General features: G+C 38.3%; 1 protein-coding gene across 1 annotated transcript in view; it reads right to left on the bottom strand.

Moving 5' to 3' along the window:
- LOC100539645 (serine/threonine-protein kinase DCLK1) overlaps positions 1–10,403 on the bottom strand; it is a 34,864-nt gene extending 24,461 nt beyond the window's left edge. Inside the window, exons 1-4 of the mRNA XM_019612212.2 lie at positions 10,114–10,403; positions 8,687–8,795; positions 3,665–3,722; positions 2,808–2,927 (exon numbers count right to left, since the gene is read on the bottom strand). Coding sequence (XP_019467757.1) covers positions 2,808–2,927; positions 3,665–3,722; positions 8,687–8,795; positions 10,114–10,291 — 465 coding nt within the window. The 5' untranslated portion in view covers positions 10,292–10,403. The remainder of the gene's footprint in view (positions 1–2,807; positions 2,928–3,664; positions 3,723–8,686; positions 8,796–10,113) is intronic.
- Positions 10,404–15,714: the final 5,311 nt, after the last annotated feature.

Raw genomic sequence — 15,714 nt, 5'->3', positions numbered from 1 at the left:
TGTGAGTTTGATTTAAACTCAGCTCTTCAAAAGTCAGTCAGTAACAGATGGTTAATCAGTTCTAACAGTGCACACTATGAAATGGTAACACTCAGCAATTGGTGAATTAACAATTAATGTCCTCCCAGAAATACCCTCCCTGGTGCCTGTAGAATATAGCAAGGCTTTTTTCCCCAATTAAATATTAAGGAATAGATGTTTGCTTCATAGAAAGCAAACTTCCTGGGAGTAGGATATTTCTTCTCAATTTCTTCTATTATTCCACATAAAAGTAAATGAGAACATGGGAACAATGCTCTCCAGGATACATGAACTATATATTGTCTACTAAGCCCTTCTACTGCATAACTAAGACTATAGATATCTTACTATTGTCAGCAACCCTGAAGAGCAAAAAACAAAGAGTGCAAGAAAACAGATTTTTTCCAGAAAATAACGAATGGTTTTCTTTATATAATTTTTTAAGGTAATCATTTTGAAAGAGTTTTTGGTCTCTTCCTCTCTTATTAAGCTGAGTAGGACTTTGATTAAAAATTCGCTGGAGACTACAGTTTGAACATTTTTCAAGCATGAATAGCACAGCAGGTTGAGCCCATAAAACTGGCTATGTGCTTAAGTCTTGGCATGTTAGACAAGGCACAGCTTTTACTTCTTAGCACACCTCATGGGGCCAAGATGAAAGATTGACTGATAGAGACTGAAGCGATGGCTACACTAGATTACAACGTTCTGCAAGAGTACTTGAGGTACCCTCGAAGATGCAAGATGTCTTGAACACTGGTAAAAACACACAGTAGCATGGATCTCAGTGAGCTCACCTACCATAACAAAGAACAATAATTATGATTAAAATAGTGTTAGATGGTTAATGCCAGCTGTGCTATTTTGCACTGCTGCACTCACAACTGCATTAGAGGGCTGTGTATATGAAGAAGGTGGGAAAATTCTTCTGGGAATGGCTGCAGAGTGGCTTTCACAGTGTAAAAGTGTAAGCATTTTGCTTTTTTGCTAGGTTTTAACCTCTCCAACAGAGACTAAACAGAGACGCTGAGTACTCCGTTCATTCCTTGCCACCAGCACATCTCAGTGTGCTTCCACAGAGCTTGGAGGCAGTTGACAGCAGGGTTAGCTGGGCTGTAAGCTCCACAGCACCACTCAAGACAAGCAGGCCTTAGGCAGGCTTAAACCTATGAGGACAACATGGCCACCTCCTGAGCACCCAGGAGGGTGAAGTGTAACCGGAGTTTTCTATGGATAACAAGGCTTTCTCAGCCTGTTGCAAAAATAGAGATTATCTGCAGCCATCCACCCATGGCCCTGCCTGATGGCCCCTCGCCTGGCAGCACAGCAGCTTTGCAGAGAGCAGGTAAGTGCAACGCTGCACTGGAATCAAGGCAGTGTCACTGCTGCTGCCAGACAGCACAAGAGAGAAGAGACCGAACAAAATATGTTTAATTCTCCTTTCTCTCCTACTCAAAAAGTTCTTGAACACTTGGGATCATCCTACCAAACCTCGCAGTGAGGGGCCTACATTAAGAGCATCCCTAATCTCCACTTGCAACCAGAGCAAAGCACTGCAGAGAGCAGCCCTGCTTTCCAAAATCTCACCGTCTCTGTTAGTGCCCATTTCTCACCACAGATACAGAGGATGCCCACAGAAGGTAATCGTGCTTTTAATTCAAATGGAAGTGATCCAGGTCCCAGGGTTCAGAGTACCTGCCTTGCTCTCAGGTGCTGAGCATAATTACACGCCAGGCCTGCACACAAACGCTGCTGCACAGCAAGGGCTTCCTTATTGCAATGCTTTTCTTAAACACTTAAATCAGTAGATTTCCCAGGTGTAGGCCTGAAAGACTGTCCCAGGAGAACTTGCTGATCAAGACACAGGAGAAGTGGATGCTAGAAAGATTTCCTTCTCAAATAGCTGAGGAAGGAAGGATTGCTATTTCCATTATGAATGTGAAAAACAGGTGTATTCTGTTAAAATAAGTCAATATGTCCTCAGTGATTTTCTGTTCTCATTTGGATAATTTACTCAAAAGTATTTCACCACCTTTCATGCATAGTGACATACTGGTGTATTAGTATCAGAATCGAGAGCTAAATTCAGACCTCATACATTGTGTTGTTGACAGTATAGGGGCAAGAGATGACCTGGATGAAGTTTCATAATCTAGTTTGAATAAATAAAATCTGGGAGAAATAAATAGGGCTCCAAATATAAAATATTGCATTCACAAAGTTACTTTTCAGAACAGAGCCATGCTTTAAATAGGCTTTCTCCTTCACTTCCCCCACTTCCTGCAGCTGAAATTTAGGTTATTATCAAGGATAAAAACCTGACAATATGTTAATATAAATCAGTGGAGAAAACAGTCAAGTAATATTGTCTATATTTAGCATAAGTTCATAAAATTAACCTCTTTTATCAAATAAAATTGAATTTTTGATATTTACATCTTATCAGAGTGGGGGTACTTTCAGTTCATTTCATGGAAGATGCTTTTTGCTTAAGAGGAACTTTTAAAAGAGAGTATTTTTGGAGGAGTAAGTAAAACTGGTCATTTCCAAAGTACTGTTTATAGGGCATTTCTGAGCATGACAGAAAGATAGATGTGTACGTATTTCAAAGCTGTAAAAAAATCTGACTGTGGGTTACACATCTTTCAGTAGGGCACTGGATGAGACCCATACATTATAAGCATCATGGCACAATGCTATGATTTTGACTAAGCTTTAGTACCAGTACAATTTCTGAATACGATTAAGACAATCTTTAGCAAGCAGCTTAACTCCAAAACACTCACCTTTACAAGTTCCATGACAAGGTATAACTCAGTTGGCATGTCCATCTCCTCAATCAGAAGTACAATATTGGGATGCTTGACTCGTCTTAAAATGGACACCTCATTCTGGATCATGTGCTCCTGCCAGACAAAAGAAATTTTTAATGACTACAGATTGGTGGGAAAACTTTTCACTTCCATATACAGTAGAAAATGCAAAGAGGACTGGGACCTGTGAGGATTCTTCAGGGATTTTTTAGAACGGTTATTGATAGTGCCTCTGGCAATACAGAAGAAACTAGTCTAGAAACATCATCAGTGTGACAACTGGAAAAAGAACTAAGAATACAGAAAATGAAACACAAGAAAAGACATTTCTGACACAGAAAAAAGGAAGCATGGAAGCTTTTAAATCTTCTTCTCCAATGCAAAAGTATTCTGCTTAGTAATATGATTGCATTTTTTCAGATAATTTTTTGTTATAAAATTCTAAAATGTAACAAATTCACTTTTTATAAAGCTGACATCAGTTTGATTAGCCCAGTGATACTGACTATTATTCTGCTGTTTTCTGTAGTATCTGGGATTAAGAAAGGTAGCAGACATAATTACAGAAGCCAAGAGCAAGAGGAACGAGTGTACCCACACACAACCAATCAAATTAAATCAACACATGCATCTTGAAAGGCACCTTCAAATCTTTTATACTGATACTCCAAGGGTCTCAAGATGGCTGGCTGGCAAAGGATTGAGCCAAGAAGATTGTAACTCTTGCCAGGAAGAAGATAAATATGAACAGCTTCCCAAACCAATCTCTCATAAAATGTTTCTTGAAAAAAATAATAATGTTTTGGTCTCATTCAAAATTTTATACTTACTTTTCCTCTACATTTACTTTTTTTGATTATTTTCAGAGCGTACTCTCTACCAGTTGATCTGAGGAAAGAGAAAAGAAAAAAAAAGTTATGTTCAATCATTGCATATTTTTCAATGTCAAGCTTTCATCTGTCATTTGAGCACGAGCATGTTATTAATCACTAGGCCTAGGCTAGAATTTTGTTCAAGTAGTTGTTTTATCAAAAAATAAAGCTCAGATTTGATTTTTTTTTTTGACATTTAGACATTTCAATATTTTGAAGCAAAATCTTCATTTTTTCATTTTACAGTGGTTTCTGATCTTTCTTCTGCAGTTTTGTATAAAACTTGATATTATTTAGAGATCTCAATCTTCTCAAAAATGGAAGGTTTGGTTCTCCATTAAAAAAAAATATGAGCGCTGAAAATACTTGATTTTTCACATGCACATCTGCATTCGTAACTGCTAAGTTAAAAATCTTTGCAATAATGTATTCAGTAAATATGTTATCTAGCAGAGTTAAATATGATGTTAAGGAAACAGAATATGAAAGGTTCTGGTGACAATAAGACATTATAGAGAATTAATTCAGATTAAGATCCAATTTTCTTTTGGATGGTATTTTTGGAAACTATAATATTTATCACTATTACATACATATTTATTATAGAATACTAGCATAGAAAATGAAGCTTGTAGACAAGTTCATAGAATCAATTTTCATTTCTTTATCAAGTTATAAACCTAATATAAGGCTGTAAGTTTGAAAACAAGAAGTTCTGTTCACAAGATCTAGTTTTACTATTAGGTTAAATGAAGAATGGGCAATATGGGAAAAAGCTGTTAGTGAAACACTTTTGTAATAAAAGTCAAAATAGTTTGCATAAGTCTATTTACACTGCACTTAGATGCATGTTTGGACCAAAAAATAAATTAAAAGATGATCTCCCAAGATTATGAGGTGATATATATCAGGGAGTACAACGATAAAACAAAGGTTAGTGGCTTTAAACTAAAAGAGAGGAGATTTAGATTAGATATTAGGAAGACATTCTTCACTACAAGGGTGATGAGGCACTGGCACAGATTGACTAGAGAAGCTGTGAATGTCCCATCTCTGGAGGTGTTCAAGGCCAGGCTGGATGGGACTTTGGAAAATCTGCTCTGGTGGGTACTGTTCCTGCCCATGGGAAGGGGAGTGGAATTGGATGATTTGTAAGGTACATTCCAATCGAAACCGTTCCCTGATTCCATGATTTTTCATTCTTCATTAAGCAAAAAAAAATAAAATAAATAAATAAAAATAAAAATAAAAAAAGGTTAAACTGATTCATTAAACTGATACGGAAGTTAAATGGAGAATTGAATAGGTATGAAATTGTGCACCGCTTGTCAGGCAGGACAGGCAAAATGAGTCCTGGCTGAAACTACTGCATTACCAAAATGACTGGACATTTTCATTGCCATATTTAAACATGGAGGCAATCTTCTGGCAGTGACGTAGGCAATAAGGGCCGTGAAGACAGTAGCAAAGAGCATAAAAAAACAAACGTACTGTAGCTAGATATTCCAGTTTTGAGGTCAGTGGGAGAGCAAATAGAGTCTCTAGACTGAGACGTCAATTAAATGACTGCAAAAAGAATCACAGTGGATGCTGCTGTTTAGGACTTGGAAAAGGAATACAACATGGTTTGAGCAAAGAAAAAATAAAACTTTTGTACTTCCCTACTAGAGGTCTTAATTCCATGTGTTGGTGCTTGGTGGTTACACACCCAACTCAGAGAAAGGACACGCAGAGCTATCTGCACTATTTCTGGGGAATGAAAGGAGGAAGTAGCATAAGTAATATTAGAAATTAAGATATCTGCTGTCCAAACTCAGATAAAATATGCGCTCTTTCACTAGGAGTGTCTTTCAAACTCCTTGGTTGCCCTAGGAATGCTTCCCTTCTGTCATGAGAAAGGAAATTGATGGTTTTTGTTGGCCATGAGAGACTACATGTACTCACAAACACTGAGAAATATGAGCCAGTGAGGAAATGTCAGAATTTGGAAGTATTTGAAAGTTAAAAATGAACACATATGAAAACACCGCAGGACAAACTGTGCATACGATGGAGCAGATATGTAATGAGCAGTTGACAACTCTGACTGCTCTTTGTTTTAATAAAAATAAAATTAAAGTGAAGATAATGCAAATCCTTTCCCCGAAAAGCTGCAGAGCCACAGGCTGTCAGCAGCCCAGGAACCTCCATAACTTACAGATCTGCCAAAAAACATGTATGGCAGTGCCAGAAAGCCAAGTGAAATGGGCGTATCATATCACCTCTCACCTATTACTTAAGCTGAACAATAAAAAAGTGCACATGAAGTACAAAACACATTACCACTGGACTAGAGTCTGGAAGCACAGCACTAGCACAGAGTGTAGCATTGGGCCTACAGTTCATAGAAGGGCTCTGGGCCACACTCCCCAATGTTTCAGCCTTTTGCTGAAAGGCTCAAAGTTCACAGAGATTTCCACTGTGTGAGAGGCAAAAATCTATCTTCATTACTTTTGTGAGCGCATTATTTATGATTGTGTATGTGTGTGCACATTCAAGACCATAAAGAATGCATGGAATGGCACGTAGAAATCGACACAGTATTTTGAAGATCATTTCTGATTTCTGTTTGAACCGTTCACGGCAGGAAGAAAATGCCTCTGAATGCATTTCAAGGGTTGGAGTGGCCAACCAGCTCACGCAGCTATGGAGAAGGCATATCCATGGGATCAGTGGAGATGTATAACAAGACTCATTTGTACTTGCTTAACACCTCACAGTGCTATTCCTTTGAAGTCTAATGCACACAGGAACTGTACAACAGCAAAAAGTGGAAAAGCCTTCTGTCCCAAGTATCACCCCATCAGTTCTGGTTCTACAAATGATGGGCAAATCAGACTCTGAAGTGAGGTGTTTGTTGCTTAGAAAGACTGTGAAGAATGCTTTTGAAATTTTTTTACACATACTGACTTTAATTTATTCTCCGAGCCTTGAATTTCACCTTTCACATGAGCAAGAGTATTCTGCTTTAGAAAAGAAAACTAACAGAAATCTATTTTTCTTTGACTTTCAAGCTCTTTCAAAATAGTATCTCTCTGATATATATGCAAACTGTAGAATGGTATGGCTTGGAAACAATAAGAGTATTTATTTGGGAACTGCACTATTTATTTGAGTAATTGGGCTAGTTTAACATACACCCACTAGATATACCATGTTACTGGATACTCCAGGGACTTGGACGATACACAGGAAGACAGGGAACAGCTTTCCTTTTAGCTCTCTAGGATATTAAAATTAATGTTATTTTTAACTGTAGTGGGACCTGCGTTTAGTATTGTTCCTCTCTCCTCTCAACTTGAGAAATGGTGGTGAGGCACACTAGACAATTTGAATTGGCTCCTAGCACAATCAACATTTTCAGCTGTATCAAAACTGCAGAATACTACTCCATCATGTAAACTCATTCTCTCAGTCAGTACTTTATTTTTACTTTGCCTTTTTCTCTTTTCTTAATGATACATTTTCACCCATGCCTCTTTTTCCATCCGTGAGGCTTTACTGTGCTTTCCGACTTTCATACTGTTTTGCCCTGCTTCCCTTAGGTTTTCATGTTCTCCAGTTCAGCCCTCAGTTTAATATGAGTAGCTATGGTTCTCTGCACAAGCAGCCCCTTCAGGATCACACTCTGAAAGAGCTCTTAAGGCCTCACAAGAGCCTTGGCAAGTCCCACAAGCACACTGTGGGATGATACTCTTCCCCGACCCCTGAGAGCTACCTTAACAATCTCCAACTTGCTAGACACTTTCATATACAGACTGGGACCTGTCTTTTCCAAGCCAAGGTAATTTATCATCATCTGCCACGAGATCTACCCTTGACTTGCTCTCTAAGATTAAATTCACATTTGTGGCAAAAGGTTTTTCTTCTAGCCCAAAGGAGAGGTTACAGACTTCCGTAAGTCTAGGATATGATAATAGAGGACATAAAATTTCATTCATGGAATTTTATTATCAGAACTCAACATCTCTATTGTTCTTTCTTTCATACATTTCCAGCTCCAGTCGTTTTGTGGGTGGGTGGGTTATTTTTTTTTTTTTTCCTTTTCTGCATTGCTACCATCTAACACGAATAATCTTAAAATCGCTTCAGGTACATCTATTTTCTGGCTTTTTAACCCCAAATTATCTATTTATTTGCTATTTATACCATCAAGAAGCACCTGCAGTTCTACCTTTTGTTCTCTTCTTTTTTTACACTCAAAATGGTGGTTTGACTCAGTTCAAAGACTGTGGGCAAGATTCATCTGAACAAATTTAGTAGCTGACACCTGAGCCGGTCAACCTGGCCACCTTGAGCAACACAGACAATAGAAGTGACTTGAGACTTCTCTAAGTTAGAGTGGATGTTTAAAATTAGTCTAACAGTTTGTCTTCAAGGGCAACTGTTCTTCCCTTCTAACTGAAGAGCACTGAAGAAATTAGATGTTGACCTCACTACAAAACAAGGAGGAGATAGATGCACATTCTATCAAAGAAAGACATGGAAGAGGTTACTCTTCAGCATCAGATGTCAGAGTAGATGATTCTGAAGTCAGACTTTTGTGCTTTCCATAACCACTAAACTGCACACAAAGCTTCCTAACATCTTTATAGAATGCTCCTACATGTAAATTTTTCATTGGCCTACCACAAATGGCAAGTTGCTGTGCAGAAAAGATGTAATTTCAGTGAAGCGGGAAAAATATAATACAAAGAACTGGTAAAATTATGTTGTGTGCAGTAGAAAAAAAAAACACAAAACCCACAAAAATTTGAATTTATAGATTGTCCTTGGACTCACTCTCTTTTCACATGAGAGAGCATTAGTCTAGTTTTTCCATCTGGTATTGAGACATTACCTTATTCCACACGTCCTGTATTCTACGAATAAAGACATGATCTAGAAAAGGCATGACATTAATGATTGCTTTTACAGTAATAAGCAAATTATCCTTCTCACCTTTCTATACACTCCTTCACAATAGCAAAATTTCCATCTCCTATAGTCCTTCCAACTTTATATCGTTCTGCTATCGATGCTGGAACCTGGAAACCTTCCTCCAACACTTCTGAAAGAATCATTAGTACATTTTTATTGTTAGTGAAGGAAACACAGATGTTGCACATAACACACGTTTTAAGGCTACGATTTAGGAGCCTGGAAACCATTCAGAGTCAGTATCTCACTTACTGTACAGTGAAACCATGCTGCTGACATTGTATATACTCAACAGGTTTCACACAGATACAGTAAGGAAAAATAAGACTTCTGGGGGCTCAAACATACCACCATTCCAATGTTACATAGTTTACCATTCCCCATGCCCCCAGGACAAAACCAAAATTGTATTTTTTTAATTATGAAAAGGCCTCTGTGAACTGCACAAGCGCAGACCAGCCTCCAAAAAAGTTTGGAACTCCTTGACACAGCATGATTAAATATATGTACCAAAGAAGTCCAACACTCAAGCACTTATTTTATTACATCCTGTAAACTGAGACATCCATAAAACTCCTCATGTGCTAAGTGCTAGTTCTTCCCCTCCCCCAATATTAAATATTTAGGTTTTAAACAAATGTTCTCAATAATACTACCTTACATGCAACCTGGGCACCAGATGTTTAGGTAAAATTGCATTACACAGTGCCTGAGCATAAGAAAAGTTTGTAGTTTCATGTGTTTTAGTGCTCATTCATGTACTATTACCTTAAAATGTATTTGAAATAGCATGTTACAAATACCTAACATGCCTCTAAAAGCTGGAAGTAAATTGCAGCTGATACAAGCTACTATATAAATACCACAACGTAAAAAAGCAACTCAAAAATGTAACTTGAATTTACACTCCTGAAGCCTTTTAACTATGTATTTTTCTGTTCTTTGTTCCAGTTTAGTATTAAAAGTGAATGTTATATGGGGGCTGAGTTTGCTCGAACTCACAGGCAGCATGAAGAGTTACCGTCAGACAACACCATACACACTTGTAAGTGCACGTGAACTGGCAGTACTAGAGCAGACCCTATGCCTCATCCAGCTTGGTCAAAGCTCTAAGGGACTGGCCATTGCTCAGCAAAGGCCCAAGATCACCATATGCTCTTTAGAACAATGACAGATGAGACAACAGCAAAGTGAAAGAAGCCAGTCAGCACTGTGTCACCTCCAGAACTAGAGTATCCTGTACCAGAAACACCTCTGAACAGGGATGTTCAGATCAGATGTGGTCTGGAGTGAACCTGAACTGCTGTCAAGGCTGACAAGCCTCCTAACTGGGAGTCATCCAGCCTGTGATGCTCCCACTTTCTCTGGCAGGAAGGATGACTCATTTCCTACACAGCTGCTATTATCACTACATTGACTGCTTTGAAATGTCAGCCTTCAAATGTTACCTTCTGCAGGTCCATCATTTTCATCCATAGAGCTGCAAACTTTGGTGGATGCTAATGAGGTAGAGGAGCCACTGTGTTGGGAGCTCTGGAAATGGAGAGACACAAATGAAAACAGATGATTGTTAAGGAGCACCAATACCCACAGCGTGTCCCAGGTGTTCTGTATGTAAAATACCATTTACTTTTGCAGAGTGATATGCAGATATTTGTCCAGTTTTTCCACTGAAGTTACACTTTTGGTGCCCCACTGAAGTTAGGCCTCCCCAATTCATTCTGTGTGGCAATGCTTTTGTGTTGATCGTTAGATTCTCCCTACTCTTACACACATTTTTTGTGGGGAAAACTGACGGAGCCTGTGTGCCCTCTGCAGGCAGGGAAGTGTTTTATCAGCAATCATCAACCTAGCAGGCACCAAAGGACAAACATCTGTTTCGACTGAAGCTGGCTTTTTGTTACAGGAACAATTTCTCATTTTGCAAATCCCTTTCTGCTGAAGTCCTCTCCAATCGTGTTCTAGAAAGGAAAAATCATTACAAAAATTTATGGAGAAAATAAAATACATATATATTATATGTATATATATATATAAATATATATAATAATGTTTAATTTTCTGAAAATAAAGTGATTGGCTATAGTCACCTTGAGGCATGAGTCTGCACCTTGGTGTTAAGCCTTTGTGCTTAACTGAGTGTCTAAGTTTGCTATACAACTAATGGGGGGACGAAGGTCTCTTCTGCCTCCAGAAGGTGATCTCGACCCACCCGGCTGGATGACAAAAATACAGCAGGCAGCATCACACGAGGGAATCTATCTCCGTCCATCGGTTACTACAACATCTAGCTATGTAACTTGGGAAGACTGCTTCATCACATATCTGGATGGATGAAACTATACATAGACACAAGATGGACTTGATGTCACTCCTAATTTTTATCCCGTGCTGCATAACAATCATACAAATATAACCACAGTCCTTTAAAGTTAGAGAAAAAAGAAGCATTTCTTAGGTGCTTGTGTTGCAAATTGAGTTAGAAATACTTAGGGGATTTCCAAGGCTAAAACTTTCTTGGGTTCACACAGTTTGCGTGCTGAAAGGTTACAGAGCACTGCATTCTATTACACAAACTGTAGCCTGTACTACATGCAGCTAACACCACAAAACAGTGTCTAGGTTTGCAAGGTATCTAGATGCCCAAATCAGAGTGTCAATCCACTTTACAAATGTAACACAGCTCCTTCAGACCCATCCCATATGCTGTTGTGCAGCACAGCAGACAACTGTGGCAAGAACAACTAACAGTGCAGCAGCTGAGTAATTTGCAGAGCACGGAGCCAGGGTGAATGAGTTAGCAGTGCTAGAAGCTGGCCAGTGTGCTGAGATCATTTGAAAAGACTTACTTCTCATTTCTCCTGCAGTAGATTAAGGTCAGATGATTTAGACAAAGGCTGGACTCAGCCTATTTTTCACTAAATAATCCTCAGAGCTTGCGCAGCCCATCTACTAAAAGATTCTTGGCCTGTTTTTCTTTTTTTTTTTCCTTTTAATCAAGCCCAGCTCGTTCTTTTCATCCATCCAAGCACTTCTTCTGACCGTTGACTAGAATCAAAAATTGCATTAATCACTTTTTGGACTACTTCTGCTTCCTCTTGACAACAGACTGGCTTTATGCAGTTCTCTAAGACACAGCAGCCCTTGTCTCATGATTAGGACATATTTACGTCTGTGATATTCCTGCGTTAAATTCCACCATACATCTCAGTAACAACTTACCTCTGGTTCATTTTTGAATAAATGAGCAGATGAGGATCAAGGAAACAGGAAAATGCTATGAACTCTCAGAGTTGGAGAAATCACACTCGAACTTCATTGTTTCTATACACGTAATCACAGAGAACTGTTTACTTTACACTCCTGCTTGTAAAATTAGCAGAAGAGACATGTTTTCTCTACTCATTTTGCTGTTTCAGTTTGCTTTCATAGACCAGACATCCAATTTCTTACTTCTTTTTTCCACTCCACAGCATTTTCCTAAAGGAATTACAACGTTCAGTATTTGTTACATACACAATCAGGAATTAAACTTTACATTTAAAGGGTACCACACAAAACATTCTCAAAGCATTCTATTCAGATTCTGCATTTTAAATGGTGAAATTACATTTTCCAGTCGATGTTAGGTTAAGCACTGCTGCCTGTACCCCTCTGCAGCTTTCTTTGGCAATTTGATGTTTCCTTTCAGATTCAATTTCTGTTTTATAAGAATGGGAGACGTTAAAACCTGGACATAACTTGGTGGCCACATTTTCTCAGAACAGGCACCTACAGAGAGCCAGATTTCTATTTGGGGACCTAATTTCTCAAGGATCCTCATGCTCTAGTTTAGCTGAGAACTGCAACTCAGTCCTTCTGCAATGAGATTCCTTCTAGCTCCCATTTCAGCAAAGCACTTCAGCAAGCACTGTGCTTGCAACAAACACTCTTAATGGCCTACAAACAAATGAAATAATTAAACACACTTCTAAGTATCTTAGCTATAGCTCCCTAAATATGTGTTTAGCCCATGTTTAGCAAACATGCATTCATGGAAAATTTAAAGAACATAAATCATCAGTATGAAATCAGTTCTTAAGTATACCTATTTCTTTTTTTTATTATTATTATTACTGATGCTATGTTTGCATCACTCCATTAGTGTGGGTATGCTAAAATGACAGAACTGAGTGCATACACTCTACCACTGATCTGCAAACAAAGCACAGAGCACCTTCAGTGGGAGCTGTGTGCAAGCACAAGTGTGTGAGCAGCACAGCCCACCCATAGCAAGAGCACAGCAGCTAAGACAGCAGATAAATATACACACTGGGTTTCTGAAACTTCATTTTTAAACGAAGTGAAAAACATAAAGAAAGAATGTATTTTATTACCTTTGCTGAACCCCTCCTATTAAAACAACAGATGAAAAGAAAGCATGAACTGTACATTTGCATACACTCAGCAGGTCTACTCACGGACCTTTCACAATTAAAAGAGATGTTGAGAGCTATACATGACACACGAGTATTTTAGTCTTTATTCAGCCCCCTGGAACAACACACAGGCACTTATTTATTTATCTTTACTTAAGCTAGAAGGACATTTCGTTTATTTAGACTTTAATTAGCTCGTTGTTCTCACAAGCTGAAAGCCCTCCGGGTCCAGCAATCCTTGTGGGTCTTGGTGTTCCTTCCAGTTGGCTTGCCAATCGTGCGGCAGTCTGTCGTACATGCTGCTGCTCTCACAGCTGTGGACCCCATTAGGGATATTACAGATGGGGGGAAAAAACAAACTCTAGGCAATGGTATAATCTCTTCAACACACAGACCTTAATGCAATTAGCTGTTTTAATTTTAAGACATGCTGAGGTGCTTGAAATGTCATCGCTTTTACACAGATTTAAAGGGGGGCATTTGCACAGGTTGCCAGCACATGCTCAGTTTTATGGCACACCTCCATAAAAGCGATGGCATAAAAAAATCAGGTCTTTGGTGTAAGGATTTCAGATCCTATTCGGGTTTATATAACAGATGGTCAACACACCACACATCTCATTGATGTGAATGGAAACATTAGAGCTCTAGAGTTTCATCCATGTCTCACTGGGAGATTTATTTAGCAACTGTTTTGTGAATAGCTTGTATCTCAGTGGAAACTGTGCTAAATCCATGAAAAAAGGCAGTAAAATAAATGTTATTGCAATTTTTCTCTCCCCATACTCACCTTTGTCCTAAATTAATCTCAAAACCACATTTCAACTCAACAGCAGGAATCATTCTTGTGAACTATCAGAATCAGCAATTACAAAAGGAAACTTAAACAAGTATGCCTAAGGAAGTTTGATTATGCAATTCAGATTCCTGAATCTTAAAAACCAAACACTGCATTATATTTTCCAAACCTCTCAAAACCTTTATTAGCACATATGGAGCCTACAAGCTCTCCCAACAATAGATTCCTTTGTATTTTCACGGCACGAAGGAAGCATCTGGATGAAATGTGAGTAACAGAAATTCACACAGGTGTAAAGCTTCGTTTGGAACTCATGCAGAGTTATGCTCTTTTGGTAATGACATTAATGAAGATTAAAATTAGTAAAAAATGCGTACATTCGGGAATGAGGCCCAGGCTAAGGGAATTATTAATGTGTTTAAACAGTGCTTCCTAAGTTTTTTCCCTATTCCCCAGAACTCTACAGAATTAAAAAAAAACCTGGGAGGAGAAAAAGCTATGTGTGTCAGTATGCTTAAGCTGAAAGTTCAAATCAGTAAGGATAAATAAAATCAAAGACAAAAGAAAAACAGTTGAGCAACCAAGCTCACCTCTTTTGGAACCACCTAGTGTTCAGTCAGGTTTAAACTTTGCAAGGCAGCTGCCATGAATTCCTGATAAAGGCAGCTCCCTAGCCTAAGATCGTCATGGCTAACAGTAAAATAAAGACAGTAGTACAGAGCAGGTAGAACTCAAGACTCCTCAGATTCCTGTAATATGCAGCTGTGTTAAGCAAAAAGTAATACAACAAAACAGTACCTCTCCAGAATACAAAAGGTTAAACAGAGTTAAGTTGGTGTAGAAAAACATCTGGATGTAAATTTTGAGAGACAAATTCAGTTTTTTTTACTGGTCGATTCAGGGAGAAGCAAAAGGTTACACTGAAGCTCTAGCATCTCCCAACTCTACCCAGCAAAAAATGTTTCTGATTTTCCTTTGTTTAATTGCTTACATTTTTTGGCCAGCCAGTTGAGAGGGGGAAAAAAGTTTTCATGTAATCACTGCAGGGCTAGCAAAAAAATACTTCGTGGAGAAACATCACATCCTCAGTCTTCTTGCTGAAAGATGAGAAGCCAATGGAATTCCATATATAGAAAGAAAAATGATGAAACGGTTTTCTTTGCAAATTCAGATGCTGCACTAAACTGACACACAAGATCCACATTAATTTGTGAACTGCTTCATCTGGAAAGGAACAATTAAAAAATATATGCTAATCTGCTACTTATCCACAGTTCTATATCCTGCACTGTACTGTTAGACAGTTGATTTAAAAGAGATCTTACATAGGAAAATGATAACTTTTTCACTTATGCAATTCAGGATTTACGCAGCTTGCAAAAGAAATAAATGTGAGCAGCCAAAGTAATAATCACTCATGAGCTTGTTTCTCTTCTTCAAGGGATCGAAGGACCAGGAGTTCTCTATTTGGTATTTAGCAGTAAACTTGCATCTAACCTCTGATAGTTCCTAACAGCTGCTTTCAGAGTGAAGCTGTAATTCAGACTGTAGGCTCACTCAAGCTTTGGTATCCTCAAGAAATAACTGATGATCTAAAAACAACGTATGTATCATATTCAGGTATTGGAAGTTGACCTAGCATTCTTGAATCCATACTGTGCTTAATATGAAAGTTCCGTGTGCTGTAGTGCAACGTGAAGGATTATTTTTTGCTTTTCTAAAGCTCTACAAAGGCACAATTTCCCACTTGAAAATAATATAAAAATTCAAATTGCAGTCAAAAGGAGGTTCTTATTTTTTGCACTTAATTAAGGACATAGCAAAATCACCTT

Source organism: Meleagris gallopavo, chromosome 1 (genome assembly GCF_000146605.3).
Source record: "Meleagris gallopavo isolate NT-WF06-2002-E0010 breed Aviagen turkey brand Nicholas breeding stock chromosome 1, Turkey_5.1, whole genome shotgun sequence".
NCBI classification, from domain to species: domain Eukaryota; kingdom Metazoa; phylum Chordata; class Aves; order Galliformes; family Phasianidae; genus Meleagris; species Meleagris gallopavo.
This window is presented reverse-complemented; position numbering and strand designations above follow the sequence as displayed.